Source organism: Panthera onca, chromosome B3 (assembly GCF_046562875.1).
Source record: "Panthera onca isolate mPanOnc1 chromosome B3, mPanOnc1 haplotype 2, whole genome shotgun sequence".
Lineage (NCBI taxonomy): Eukaryota > Metazoa > Chordata > Mammalia > Carnivora > Felidae > Panthera > Panthera onca.
This window is the reverse complement of record NC_138344.1, coordinates 37,562,073-37,577,690: the sequence shown is the minus strand read 5'-3', so window position 1 is coordinate 37,577,690 and position 15,618 is coordinate 37,562,073. Positions and strand designations below refer to the sequence as shown.

The 15,618-nt window shown below is 38.9% G+C and overlaps 1 protein-coding gene across 14 annotated transcripts in view; it reads left to right on the top strand.

Moving 5' to 3' along the window:
- MAP2K5 (mitogen-activated protein kinase kinase 5) overlaps positions 1 to 15,618 on the top strand; it is a 270,908-nt gene that overhangs the window by 141,539 nt on the left and 113,751 nt on the right. For all 14 annotated transcript variants that reach the window (XM_078448784.2, XM_078448783.2, XM_078448782.2 and 11 more), the window contains exons 14-15: positions 9,800 to 9,873; positions 10,838 to 10,888. In XM_078448784.2, coding sequence (XP_078304910.1) covers positions 9,800 to 9,873; positions 10,838 to 10,888 — 125 coding nt within the window. The remainder of the gene's footprint in view (positions 1 to 9,799; positions 9,874 to 10,837; positions 10,889 to 15,618) is intronic.

Genomic DNA, 15,618 nt, shown 5'->3' with positions numbered 1-15,618 from the left:
GCTGCAGCTCAGATATTCAGTACATCATCAATAACTAGCCCAGCTTACTGTGAAATCTCACTGAAGGAGTGGGCATATATTGTGACAAGAGACACGTGTTGTGATTGTTAACTCTTCTGTGATCTCCCCTGAACAGCACTGGCCATCCTGGTGGAGCCTGTCTTCAGGTAGAGCTTGTATAATGAGAGTGAACTTTATTTAGCACTGCATCTGGTTCAGTGTATTAGATAATCCACTTCCTGACTTTCTAGGGTGAGAGTCATTGTCATTACCAACTCTACAAGTGGTATACAAAGTGCATTCAAGTTTACAAAATGTTTCTCCCATTCTTTTCATTTATTTGGCAATTTGTTGAGCTCCAGCTCTGCGATGGGCACTGCTAAGCCCATGGTCTCACTCGGTTTTCATAACAACCTTGTCAGTGTAGGCAGATCATATGTCACCCATGATCTTGTATATCATACTCACATGAACGAATGTATGTGCACGTGCGCACACACACTTTCCATGTCATCTTGTCTGAGAGGGTCTGACCAATAGAAATCTATTCTGATTCCCATAAAAGTCTATCTGCATAAAATGACTAAATTTTTTTCTAAAATGAAAGAAGATAAGAAATAACCTGATTTTTAAAATGAGTCACTTTGCGTTGTACCTTTTTTTTTAACTTGATTTATTTTTAGAGAGGGAGAGAGCGAGCGAGTAGGGGAGGGGCAGAAAGAAAAGGAGAGAGAGAATCCCAAGCAGTCTCCTTGCTGACAGCATGGAACCCGACATGGGGATTGAATCCACAAACTGCGAGATCGTGACCTGAGCTGAAACCAAGAGTTGGAAACTCAACTGACTGAGCTACCCAGGCGCCCCTGCATTGTACCTTTATCTCAGTTTCTCCAACACAATGTTGAACTCTTGGCCAAGATAAAATCAGACTGCTGCAAGTTAGGGAACATACTTTATATGTAAAGCAAAGAGAATTAGAGTTAATTTGGTTTTTCACCAAAGCCTTTTGTTTTACAATAGATGAAGCTTATTTCTCTTTTTTTTTAATGTTTATTTATTTATTTGTGAGAGAGAGAGAGAGAGTGTGGAAGCAGGGGAGGGGCAGAGAGAGAGGGAGAGAAGAATCCCAGATGCTCTATTGGAGAATCTGACAGCACAGAGCCTGACGTAGGGCTCAAACCCATGAACCCTGAGATCATGACCTGAGACGAAATTAAGAGTTGGACACTTAACCAACTGAGCCACGCAGGCGCCCTGAAGCTTATTTCTTTTTAGTGGTATGAAAAGGACCTGTAATTTTACACACTTCATTTGTATTTTCTTTGAGAAAATGTCTCAGTTAAAATCAATGCTCTACTATTCATTTAAGCTCCCTTGCCTTCAATAAAACTAATTGATAAACCCTAATAATTAATGGCCTGATTAAACCAAAATGACTTACATCTGCCCTGATGATTGCCATTTATAATCACTCACTTTAATGACTTGTCTTTTCTGTGCTTTGCTTACAGAAGAAAGGCTATGGTGTTTTTAAGTGAGCTGAATAAAAAACTGTATGCTTTCAATTGCTGTTTGTTTCTTATAACTTGAGACTACATTAAAATATGCATAGAGGGGCGCTTGTATGACTTAGTCGGTTAAGCGTCTGACTTCAGCTCGGGTCATGATCTCACGGTTCATGAGTTCAAGCCTGTGCTGGGCTCTGTGCTGATGGCTAGCTAGAACCTGGAGACTGCTTTGGATTCTGTGTCTCCCTCTCTCTGCCCCTCCCCTGCTCATGCTCTGTTTCTCTCTCTCAAAAATAAACATTACAAAATGTTTAATAAGCATAGATATAACTACTTACTTAAAAGAAGCTCTCTGCCTAATCTGTCATGTTTATGGCTTGGAATGAGGTTGAAAACATCACTTCAGTATTCCAGGAGCTGTTTTTGAGAGTTGCTGAATTCATATGTTTTAAGTGTTAAGTTGGAAGTAATATGTTCAGTGGCTGTATACTAGGATTGTTGATACCTCAGATACAAGGTGGAATATCTTATTCGGCTGAAGTGAACCTTAAATTGAAGGAGCGATCCTCATTCCAACATTTAAAAGAGATTACATTTGTTTCGAATTCTGCCACATGAATTAAGATTCAGCCTAACTAAATAAAGCCCTAATATTATACCCTCCTTATTTCAAAAACAGCTTTGAGGGGCAGCCGGCTGGGTCAGTCAGAAGAGCATGTGACTCTTGATCTTGGGTGGCTCATTCAGTTGAGTGTCCAAAACTCGATTTTTGGCTCAGATCATGATCCCATGGTTACGGGATCAAGCCCTCTGTTGGGCTGTGTGCTGAGCATGGAGCTTGCTTAAGATTCTCTCTCCCACTGCCCTCTCCCCCACTCACACACTCTCTCTGTCTCAAACAAACAAACAAAAAAAAATTAAGACAACTTACAACATCAGGTCAAAACAATGAACAAAAGATGAAAAGACAAGAATTTTTAAATAAAGAGATGTTCCCACTTCTGCCCAGGAAGGAATCACTGCTATGGGACTTAACTGTCCACCAAAAACAACTAGGAAACTGGACAAAATTTATTAAACATCTGTTTTCAGACATTAGATAACAAGCACTGCAGGACTGTGATCCCTGAGAAGAGGTGAACAGATGAAGTGAGCTCTATAATCCCCCAAGCTTTCTGCTTGAGGCAATTTCTGGAGTGGAGCTTAGGGAGAGGGCACCTAGACAGAGCCCAAAGGTCTGAAGAGCTGAAGAGGCCGAGTTTGGAGGTCAAGAAAGCAAAATGGCTAGAATTTACAGGGCAGAGCCCTACAGAGGCAGGAATTATGCAGAAAAAGAACTCAAGAAATTGTATTAGGGCCTCCTCAAGTTGTTAGCCAAATATTCTGTGCATTTGTAGGGTGAAGTGTTACAAAGCTAGACAAAGTACTGTCTTGGAAAGAATATTTCTGGGGAACTATAAGCTAAACAATTCCCAAAGCTTATACAAGGTTCGGAATTCTTAAAATCTGAATCAGCTAGAGTGGGGAGACATTGTTGAATACATTGAAGCATTCAAGAGAGACTTTTGAGAAGGGTCATGCTTTCATAGTGGGGCTAAACTAACCCTACAGTAGGGGTTACTCTAGGCTCTCCTGAATAAAGAGTCTAAAATAAGCTTCAGTATGATCTGGCTATCTGCAAATAAGGTAACTACCTGCTGTTATCAAGTCCAACACTCTTTAAAGGACTACAACAAAATTCAGATCTTAATAACATAAGATTCGCAACATCTGGCATCTGAATAAGAATTAGTAGGTAAACAAAGAATTTTTCTGATAATGGATGAAAGATCATAACCAGGAGGGAAAAAAATTAATGTAAACAGCACCTCTCACCCCCACACTCTTAGATAATGGACTGAGCAGACAAGGACTTTAGAACATTTACTATAAATGTTATAAGTATTTTCAAGGATCTCAAGGGAAACATGAGCATTATGAGGAGAGAAATGGAAGTCATAAAGAATCAAATGGAGCATCTAGAGATGAAAAATAAATATCTAAAATAGAAATTTCACTTGATGGACTTAACAGTGGATTAGACACACAGAAAAAAGCAATCAGTGATCTTGATGTTAGAAATACAGAAATTATCCAAAATTACTAAAAACAAAAAAACAAAAGAGCAAAAAAGACCAAAAAAAAAACCAAAAAAACCAAAATTAGCACAGGCTCAGTGACCTTTGTGACAGTATCAGGAAATCTAGGATATATGTGTAACGGAGTCTCAAGTCTCAGAAGGAAAGGAGAGGAAAAAAAGGAACAACAAGTAATTTGAAAAAATAGACTCCAGATTTTGTAAATTTGATGAAACCCATAAACCCATAGATCTAAGAAGTTCAACAAACCCTAACCAGGATAAACACAAAACCATACCAAAATGCAACAAAATAAAAAATTTAAAAACCAGTGATTTAAAAAATCTTTAAAATAATTCAGAGAAAACAAGTAGAACAAAAATAAAATAAAATAAGAATGACAGCAGACTTCTTGTCTGAAGCTATGCAAACCAGAAGATAATGGAAGGACACCCTGAAAATGTTTAGGGATGGGAACCCTATCAATCCAGAGTTCTGTTTACTAAATATACATTTCAAAATTAACAAATAAGACTTCTCTAGGCAAAAAAGAAGAGAAAATTTTTTATTTATTGCCAGTAGACCAACATTATAAAAAAATGTTGAAGTTATTGAGGCAGAACAAAAATGGTATCAAATGCATGATTAGGCCTACACAAAGTAATAAATAGCATTAGAAATGGTAAACATGTAGATATTATAAAAGACTTTTTTATCAATTTTAAATGTCTTTAAAAGATTAAAGCAAAAATAAAGAGTATATTGTGGAGCTTATAACATGTAGAAAAAAGATATGTAACAGTACACAAAGGATGGAAGGAAAAAATGAAAGTATTGTTGTAAGTTCTTACATTACAAATGAAATATCCAAATATTACTTGAAAGTATACTGTGAGAAGTTAAACATTCTGCAAATTCTAGAGCAGCTGTAAAAAAAAAAAAAAAAGCTTCAAACAGGGGCTGGCAAACTTTAGCCTGCAGGCTATTTGGCTCACTGCCTGTTTTTATAAACAAAATTTTATTGGAACACAGCCATGCCCATTAGTTTATGTTTTGCCTATGATTGCTTTTACACTATAGCAAAATTGAGTAGTAGTTATAACAAAAACCATATGGCCTTCAAAGCCTGAAATATGTTTTTTTATAGAAAAGGTTGCCAGCCTCTGGCTTATAAGCCCATGGTAGAGATCAGTGGATTCATTTTACGTGCGCGTGCACACACACACACACGCACACACACACACACAAATAATCCAAAAAAAAGCAAGGAGACAAGAAAAAAGAAACTAAGAACAGATGGGACAAATAGTGAGATGGTAAGGTTGAACTCAACCATATCAATAATTACATTAAATGTAAATGGTCTAAATTTTCCAATTAAAAGCACAAATTGTCATGTAGTTAAAAAAGCAAGACCCAACTGTGTACTGTCTGCAGCATATCAACTTTGAATGTTAATGACAGATATACCATCTAAACAGTAACCAGTATATTATGGGATTTATAATGTATGTAGAAAAGGCAAAACTATAACAACAGTAACCAGTCAGTGGTTGCCAGGGGTCAGAGAGGAGTTGACTATAAAGGGGCTCAGGGAAATTTTTGGGGCGACATAAATGTTTCATATCTTGATTGTGGTGTGGATACGTGGATGTTTACATTTGTCACACTCAGAGTTCAAAATGATTGCAATAAAATTGTTTTTTTAATGAATAAAATCGATTTTTAAAAGTAGAGAAGAAATTTCTCTTCAGATATTCTTAACTGTATAGCAGATAAGTTGGAAGCAATATAGCAAGTTATGTTAGTCTTTTCTAAATGCTGGTCTGAAGACCAGGCTGTGTTAGATTGATTTCTGATTCAGTAGATCTGAGGTGAAACTCAAAAAAGTTGGTTTTGGAATTTTGTGGTTTGTTTGTGGGTTTGTTTGTTTGTTTGTTTTTTCAGTTTTGTGGGGGGTTTTATGCGCAGCCAAGCTTGGGAGCTCTTTAGTTATATAATTATCATTGTTTTTATTATAGGAAGCATACCAGTTGTTCAGGAGGAGAATCCCATTTAGATTATACGTAAGCAGTGTGGTTATCCTGAACTCTCATGTGCTCTATTTTGGTAAAAGAATATACCAACAGGTCTTCAGTCTGCACTGGCCTGAAGGGCAGAGATAGGGTCTGACTCATTTTCTCTCCACATCACTTACCATATCAGACATTTGTTAAGGTGTCAGTCAATACTTGTTGAATAAGTGTTTTTGAACAACTGTGGATTCTTTCCAGAATGAAAAATGTCATTTAAAAATGTATTCATTAGTAGTGAAATGTATATGCCATTAGGTGGGAAAAGATTAGCTCCTTCTCAGGCCAAGTTCTCTGGATGGGCACGTTTGTCCATCTGTTTAGTAGTGATATCATTCATTCACCATTTGTTCAACAACTATCATTTCTTGTCAGTACCAGACACCAGTCTAGGTATAGTAGTGACCAAACATCTACTCTCTGTGTTTGTGTAGGTTCCCTTCGAGACGGAGGGACTGAGAAACAGATTTACATATATGTCTGGGGTGGGAAGAGATTGCTGTTCATACCGGGTGACTGGGGAAGGCTTCTTTACATGTGAGTTAAAAACCTAAAGGAAATGAAGGAGCAAGCTATGCACATGTATATGTATGGGACCAGAGTATTCCAGGGAGATAGAGCCCCAAAGCAGTAACAGGTCTAGCAAGGAGGCCAGTAAAAGGAAGCAGCTTGGGCAGAGAGAGGAATAGGAAGGGTATGAGCACAGAGTTAGTGGGGACCAGCTCAGAGACAGCCTCAGAGACTATCATGAGGATTGTAGGGCCGTGTTTTGTGTTGAGGTAGGAAGCCCTTTTAGGTTTTAGGCAGAGAAGTGACATGGGGTGATTTAGTTTTAAAAGTATCATTAAAATTGTTTTTTAATTAAAAAAATAATAAATGGATCACTTTGGTTGCTGTGTTTAACACAGACTGTAATAGGCAAGCACAAATACAGAGAGACCAGTAGCCTTGTTGAAGAATGTGTGCACATGATCTGACCAGAATGCATCCTCATAAACATTAAATTGGTTTTATAGTTCTACTTACTACACTTTGGGAATTACCTTCTTTCAGCTAGCATTTACTCAAATACAGGTAAAACTTGCTGCAGTAACAACAAGCTATTTCCTAAATATGTCAAAATACCCCACTTGTTGTTGTATAACAGTTCGGTTGATTACCAATGGATAATAGTACCTTGTATTTATGGAATATTTGACAGTTTAAAAGCAGTTTTACATTCCTTTGGGTGGGGGGCGCAGTTTATTTATTATCTCATCCAGTCCCCACAGTTCTTTAAGATTGGCAGAATGGCTATTACTATTTCCCTGTAGTGGTAGAAATTAAAACGTCACCTGCCTGGTGAAATGCACATGCCAAGTTTGTGGCAGGCCCAGAAAGACCAAAACACAGATCCTCTGCCTCCTATCCTACATCCATTGGTTTTGTTTAAAGGAGTCTGTTGTGTTCAAGTGATGTCTCCAGATATTAGTGTGAGGGGAGTAGTTAGCAAATTTAGTATATTGTTTAACAAGCCATTAACCAGTGATCAAGACACTGTTGTCGGAAGGGATGCACACAAGGATGTGTGAAGCATTTTCCTGCCCTGTGAACTTCTTACTTGGGGTGGTGACACCTCCACCAGTAAATATGGTAAATAACTACGAGTCAAACAGTGTCACATGCTTAGTTCCAAACAAATGGCACAGACAGTCAATGCATTAGCAGTTCAGAGGAAGCCATGACTTTGTTGACCTGAGTAGTCAAGGCAACAGGGAGAGAGGGTTCTTGAGTTGAAATATGGGCAAGATTCAGTCAGGACATATCGAGAAAGGATTTCTCAACTTGGGAGCGGAAGGGAGAGGGGAACACGCAGCATGAACAAAGGCTTGGTGATGGAGGGTTTTGTTTCTATCGAGACAATGATTAAAATGGTCAGGTGGAGTACAAAGCTTGACATGAGGATGACTGGTGTTTACTGCTTTCACATATAAAGTGTTCCTGAGAACTAGGCTGAGAGGTGAATGTGCAAAAGTCATAGAGCAGGCTGGCATGTAAGTTTAAAATGATGTCCTTAGCTGAAAAATGCAATGAAGTTCTTATTTACACCTGCCTTTTAGAGTATAATCTAGCAGTTCTCTTGTTTTATTGTTTCTCTCTCTATTGATCCACTTAAGTCAAAAGTGTATCTGATTAAAGCTAAAGATTTGTTAATTTTGGCATACCTCATGATTTCCAGGCAGCTCCGTCTTCCAGGAGCTCAAAATATTTGTTCATTAACTGTCTCCATCTGATGTGGCAGCTTAAGAGGGGTTTAAAGATGTCAATATATAAAAGAGTAGGTTGTCCAAAAGAAAAATATTCTAAGTTGAGTGCCTGTAATGAGAATTGGATTTGGAAAATAAGACCCGCATACGTGGAGTCTAACATTTCTTTCAGTTCACCAAACATTTATTGAATGTCTAATGGTGCTGTAATGTGTATGTATTATGCTAACTAGGAGTTCACATTCAGGCTGGCGGGGGAGGTCAGGGAATATTTTACTTCCTCACCAAGAAGAGAAATGATGTAGTAAAAGTGGATATTTAATACGATGGTGTGTAAGATTTATGTTCAAATTGAGGAAGGTTGGAGGCAGAAAGACTAGTTGGGAAAAGAACCTATACCAGCCGTAGGCATGCTAACTTGTTTTCATAGAGTGCCTCTAAAGATAGTACATAGTATGTCTTGTATGAAGGTCATGCGACAGAGACATGTTCTATAGCTAACCCTGATCACTGAAATAGAATCATCAGCATAAAATAATGCTTTGTGTTTATGGTTTCCATTCGTTTATTCTCTCATCCATTCAACAAGTATTTATTAAGCACTTGCTATATGCCAGAAACTCTTCTAGGGGCTGGGAATACAGTAGTCAGTAAAAGAAACAAAGTCCCTGCCTTCATGCCATTTACATTCTAGTGTCAGCCAAGTGACACCAAATGAGCACATGTATGAGAAAGTGCCTGGCACATTGCCTGTCACATAGGAAGTAGAGTTCAGTAATTGTTTACTGAGTTTGAACTTGAAGTTTGGATTAAGTACCTACTGTTGGCAGGATACTTTGTTAGGGTACTCTTTTGCAAAGTGAAGGCTTGGGGTGAGAATACTCACATGTCTTTTAAAAATGTTACATAAAAAGTTGAGTCTCTTGTTCAGTTTTGGGGTAATGCAGGTTGTATGCTGTATTAAATATAACAAGTTGTCTGTTCCAGACCACTTTCGCAGTTGAAGATGAAATGTTGAAGCAGGTGCTATTCTGTACCGTCAACAGTGGTGTGCTCTTATCCTGCTTGGATGGTTTTTGTGGGCTCCCGGAATTCCTGAAATGGCTCATTGTTGTCACTGACAATGCTTCACAGAAACCCTTTGTGTTATTATTTAGCATCTGACTACTGCCTTGGCAAAAGCTATGTCAATTCTTTTGTTAACTATAACAGCAGTCAAAAGTGATGTAAGGGGAGAGAAGGAGAAATGAAACCATGATCAGTAAGTGCATATATGCACACACATCTACCCTCGCCTTTAGACCAATTTCTGAATGTTATCTGAAGTAGCATTTGTCACATAAAACCAGGAGATAGCAATAGTGCATTCATTTTGTCATTGTTTCATATAGATATGTCCCGTTACCAGCAACATATGAATGATTTTTTTTCTCATTGGCTTCCCGTTGGCCTTACTGCTTCTTAGATGGGAGGAGTAGTTTCACATCAACAGCAAAGCCAAACCTTTTTGTGCAAATTCTTTGCAAGATTACATTTTCTTATCTACCTACTTTTCCTGAAAGCCTGGGGATAGGATGATGGATGTATTTACTGTTGTTGGAAGCCAAGATTTTATTTGACTTTCACTTGAAATAAACCCTTGCTTCCATAGAAACCAGAAATGGTTGGAAGTGAAGGAGTTAGGACCTTACATTTTGCCTCCAGATAAAATGCTTTGCATTAAATTTGTGATTAGAATTCCGGGTTGAACAGATGATGTCATTTCTGCAATATGGTATGGTGTGCATGTGTGCTTTTTTTAAACATGCACTGTAGATACAGACTTAGTTATATGGACTTTTTTGGTCCCCTTCTAGATGTGAAGCCCTCCAATATGCTAGTAAACACAAGAGGACAGGTCAAGCTGTGTGATTTTGGAGTTAGCACTCAGGTAGGTCTCTTTTTCCTCCCAATCTGCTCTCCTGTCTGCAACATTCACTTTTTATTTTCAGTCTACTCTTCGGATTGAAAAATCACCTCGCTGCCAGACAAACAGAACTCTGCATCTTCTCCTCGGCTGGGAGCATGTTATTCATTTTTAATCTCCGAGCGAGTTTCCTTCATCAGAATATGATTGTTCATTGTTTAATGACAGTAAAAACTGCTGATATTGTAATTACTACTTACGAATAGCAAACTTCATTGAGATGCAGCTTTGATATGAAAGCGTTTTGACCAGACAAAAGGGAGGGCAGAGTGGGAGCTGTGCCTGGGGAGCCCAACTGGCCCACAATAAAAATTAATATTGGGAGGAACAATAGTGGAGGGCCATTACAATGTGCAGCACAAATTTTAATTAATTTCCATTTTGGGCCTCCCCTGAGAACCCCGGTGATAGTGACCCACGAGCGTGCTGTGATGTTGATTTGAATTGCAGCCACCTTTACTCCCAGCCAAACACGAAGACCAAAGCGAAGGTCATCGTTGTATTATGAGTTGTCAAAGTCTGTTATCCCTCCAGCGTATTTAGTGCCCGTTTCATTCTAGCAATGCATGGGCGCCATTCACATCTTGAGCCATCTGACTGAAAAATGAGTGTGTTCAAATTCTACTTCAAATTGACTTTTTATATCAGGCGGGTTTGGGGTACTAAAGCGATAAGCATCCTGCTTAAGTGAATTGTTTAAGGTTATCTGCTATAAACTGTAATGCTGTGCTTGTTTAAATTGGAAATCACATTCAAAAGAAAAGAGAGATTTAATCATTTTTAATGCCTTTGTAGATAAATTTGTTCCCTTTTACATAATTTTTAGTTGATTTATAGAAATGATGATTGTAGGTTAAATGAGGAATAATTGCCCATTTTATTTCCACATTATCTTTATATTGTTCTAACAGACTGTTTTGTCTCATAGCTGGTGAATTCTATAGCCAAGACGTATGTTGGAACAAATGCTTATATGGCGGTAAGTAAACTTATGCAAAAATAACATTTAAAACCAACATCTTTATCTTTATGTACTTGGTAATGTAGAATTCTTGAATTAATTCCACAGCTTTATCCTAACAGATCATAAATTACAAAGTCAATCCAGTCATGATCTGATTTTTAAGTCTTTCTAAAAGGCATTAGATTTTATCCAGGAGCTACCAACTTATCTGTTTAGTTGACTTAACTAGTTGGTTCGAGGGTGAAGTTGCTGAGTTTTGAAGTTTAATCCTACAGAAAAATTACACCTTACAGCACATTGGCCGCTTTGCCACATTGCTTATTTAATTAACCCTCAAGTATCCCAAAATGTCAGTCAATAAGATTGGCTGTTTTTTCCAGAAATACAAACATGCTTTGTCACTGGATCAGAATTAAATTATTGATGTGATCAGCTCTTACTTATGGATCTCTGAATGTAAAGGTTTAGCAGGAAATTCTTTTTCGAACTTATACACCTATATTCTGTTTACTTGGGTTCATTCCTGTCATAAGATAATTTATTAACTCTTCTGAAATAAATTTACCAAGTATAAAAATTAGAAGCATAGAGCTGTTTCAAAGACCCAAGCTGGACTTGACTTAGACCTTTTCCTTTTTCCTACCTTTTAACTAAGGGAAGTTTGGGGGGCACAAATGCTGTAATTAGTTTCCACAATCATTTCAAGAGTGAGTGGAGAAACAAGCAGGAAGGTTATCTAGTATCATTTTGGAGCCAAGTTTTGTTTTAACACCTTAAGGTCATTTTTTTTTAATGAGGATTCTAGATTTATTTAGTCTGTTTTACTTCCCATAGTCTTTTTTTTTTAATGTTTATTTTTGAGAGAGAGAGAGAGAGAGACAGAATGCAAGTGGGGGAGGAACAGAGAGAGAGAGAAAGACACAGAATCTGAAGCAGGCTCCAGGCTCTAAGCTGTCAGTGCAGAGCCTGAGATGGGGCTCGAATCCACGAGCCTTGAGATGATGACCTGAGCTGAAGTCGGACGCTTAACCGACTGAGCCACCCAGGTGCCCCAACCCCATGGTCTTTATATGACGTTAAACACATTAGTTGGATGGAAACCTGGATCTTACTCTCAGTTCATATATTATCTTGATAATAAAAAGATGTTACTCTGAATCTCCTCCTCAGAACAGTACAAACCATTTTTTTTATATTGAAATACCAGAATAGTTAATGTTTGTTCTGCTTGGTTTTTAAAGAAAATTCATTCTTTCTCATTTTTCTAAGTAATGTGAAAAAAAAAAATTAACCCCTGAAGTCATCGTATCTGTTTTCATAAAACATAATCACCCTCTTGGCGCTACCAGGTTAGCTGAGATTGGTGAGCCACCTTTACAATTAATAAATCCTGGGGCACCTGGGTGGCTCAGTCAGTTAAGCGTCCGACTCTTGATTTCAGCTCAGGTCCTGATCATGCGGTTCGTGGATTCGAGTCCCACATCAGACTCTGTTGACAGTGCAGAGCCTGCTTGGGATTTCTCTCCCCACCCCTTCTCTCTCTGCCCCTCCCCTGCTCGTGCTTGCTCTCTCTCTCTCAAAATAAATAAACTTTAAAAAAAAACCCAAACCATTAATAAATCCCTACCAGATCCCATAGTTTCAGTCTTTGAAAGAATATGGAATGCTGTGATTTAAAAAAAAAAAAAAAAAAAAATGAATAGGGGCACCTGGGTGGCTCCGTTGGTTGAGCATCCAACTTTGGCTCAGGTCATGGTCTCACAGTTTGTGGTTCAAGCCCCATGTCAGGCTTTGCACTGACATTGCAGAGTCCACTTCAGAGTCTCTGTCTCCCTTTCTCTCTGCTCTTCCCCTACTCAGTTCTCTCTCTCTCTCTCAAGAATCAATGTTAAAAAAAATTTTTTTTAAGGAATAAAATTATAAATGAAACAACTTTTTGGGGCACCTGGGTGGCTTAGTCGGTTGAGTGTGTGACTTGGTTTCAGCTCAGGTCATGATCCCACGGTGGTGGGATCGAGCCTTTTGTCAGGCTCCACGCTGAGCATGGAGCCTGCTTAAGATTCTCTTTTCTCGGGGCGCCTGGGTGGCTCAGTCGGTTGAGCATCCGACTTCAGCTCAGGTCATGATCTCGTGCTTCATGAGTTCAAGCCCCACATCGGGCCCTGGTGCTGACAGCTCAGAGCCTGGAGCCCGCTTTCGATTCTGTGTCCCCCTTTCTCACCACCCCACCCCTGCTTGTGCTCTGTCTCTCTCTGTCTTTCAAAAATGAATAAGCATAGGGGCGCCTGGGTGGCTCAGTCGGTTAAGCAGCCGACTTCGGCTCAGGTCATGATCTCGCGGTCCGTGAGTTCAAGCCCCGTGTCGGGCTCTGTACTGACAGCTCAGAGCCTGGAGCCTGTTTCAGATTCTGTGTCTCCCTCTCTCTGACCCTCTCCCGTTCATGCTCTGTCTCTCTCTGTCTCAAAAATAAATAAACGTTGAAAAAAAATTTTTTTTTAAAAATGAATAAGCATAAAAAACATTTTTTTTAATGATTCTCTCTTCTCTGTCTCTCTCTGCTTTTCTCCCTTGCTCACGCTCACTCCCTCTTTCTAAAATAAAGAAAAGAAACAACTTCTCATCTACGCACCATGTTTTCTACCTGTCATGTTTTTAATAGCTTTAAATTGCTCTAATAATTAAATTGCGTTATGTTTGAATGTACAAATCTAGATTACAGTCGTCTTTCCCAGGTGTACATTAAAGAAATTACCTTTTTTCCTCTTGGTTTATGGATGAGTGTGATGCATCCATCTATTAATTGAATATGTGAGGATTGAAATTATGAAATGTTAGCTAAGGTTGGCAGAGCTAAAATTGCTTTGCTTCTCGGGTGAGTGAATTCTAGTCATCAGCTTTATGGTTCAAGCTGTAAAAAGCATAAGATACCTAGAAAGCAAAGAGTGATAGCCTGATAACTCAGGAGGCTCTCGTTGACCACGTACTTACCTAATTGGTGTGAGATTAGAGGCTGGGAGTGGGGAAAGATGGAAATAACATTTGTTATTCTGTTCTGGGTATTAATCCCTGCCTGATACCCCATGATACTGTACTATAAAACTACCATCGGGGGAACCTGGGTGAGTGTGCACAACTTCCCTGTATATATTTTTTCAACTTGTGAATCCAGAAGTATTTCAAACTAAAGCAAATTGGCTAAGAAACAAAAGTTGTATTGGTACGTGGCCACGACCTTTTGCTTGGGGTTGTCTGTGGCTGCTTCAGCACTGCAGTGGCAGAGTGGAGTCCCTGTGACAGTTGCGGCAGAGACCATATGGCCCACAGAGGGAGAAATATTTACTCTCTGGTCACATACAGGAAAAATTTGCCAGCCTCTGGTCTATGCCAGCGAAAGCTGTATCTGAAACTGAGTGCCTTGAGTTAATCAACCAGTATTTACTGAGCACTTTCATGCCATCAGCCAGGTTATGGTGGAACCACTCAAATCCACCTACGATGTGGGCAAGAATAGAAGTGTGGCATTATTATGTGGCCACATTATGTGTGGTGTAATAAAGACTTACGTTGTATCAAATATACATTTAGAGAGTAAGAAGTCATACAGTGTACAAATTTGATGTAAAGCAGTATGTGAAAGGGTACTTATAGAAGAGATCACCGTGGAGGGTTGAGCTGAGACGTTAGAAATAGAAGGTAAGGGGACATAGTTGGGGACAGGAAGTGCGGTAGAGGACAAATGATAAGTTGTGAGAATATACAGTTAGAGATGAGCTAGTATGATACCCTTACATCCATTTTTCTTACTTTGTATTCATACAGTGGTAATGACAAACAATAAGAGCTAGTATTTAGCTGCATGTGCCAGTCACTCTTTTAAACTCTTATGTATATTAATGCTTTAGATCCTTACAACAACCCTATCAGGTAAACATTATCATTCTCATGGTACAGATGAAAAACAGAGATAGAGAAGTTGAGTAACTTACTCAAGTTCATACATTTAATGAGTGGCAGAACCAGGGTTCAAACCTAAGTACTCAAGTCTACAGGGACTGTACTTTTAACCGCTGTGCCCCTCACTCTGTCCAGATTATGTCGGTCTCTCCCGATCCAGACTGCGATCTCCAGAGGAGCAGTGTTTATTCTGCTCATTCTCTGTATCCAGGCCTCCACACCCTGCGAAACGAATGAATTCATTCATGAAAGCTGCCTTCCAAAGACGACTTTTCGCTGATTACAAACAGAGTGTTTAACTTCTTAGGTTAAGTGTCCTACGTGCATTATAAGGCATAGAAGGCCCCCAGATTACTCAAATACAGTCAGCGAGGCTGCTCAGATATTGAAAAGAAAATAACTCAAAGAACTAGCCCTGCATGTGCAATCTCAGTTCGTTCTTCTATAATCTAAAGTGTATGGTGTAAGAAAATGATAACTAGGAAAAAGGGCAGCTTTCTTAAGGTCCTAAGTCATTAAAAAATAATACTGCTAACAATTTACAGGCGTGTTCAGAGGTGGAACTTGTAGAAGTCACATTCACCCTGTGACAGGTATCGAATCCAGTACATTGCATGGATTCATTTAATCTTCACACAACCCCATGAAGCATACCTATTATCATTGTCTTCATTTTACAGGTAAGGTAACCAAAGGTGGAATAACTTTAGCCCAGGATCTCGGAGTTAGCCAAGTAGTGAGAGTCAAGATTTAATTAGAACACCAGCTTCTAGTTTCTAGTGACAGCAGGT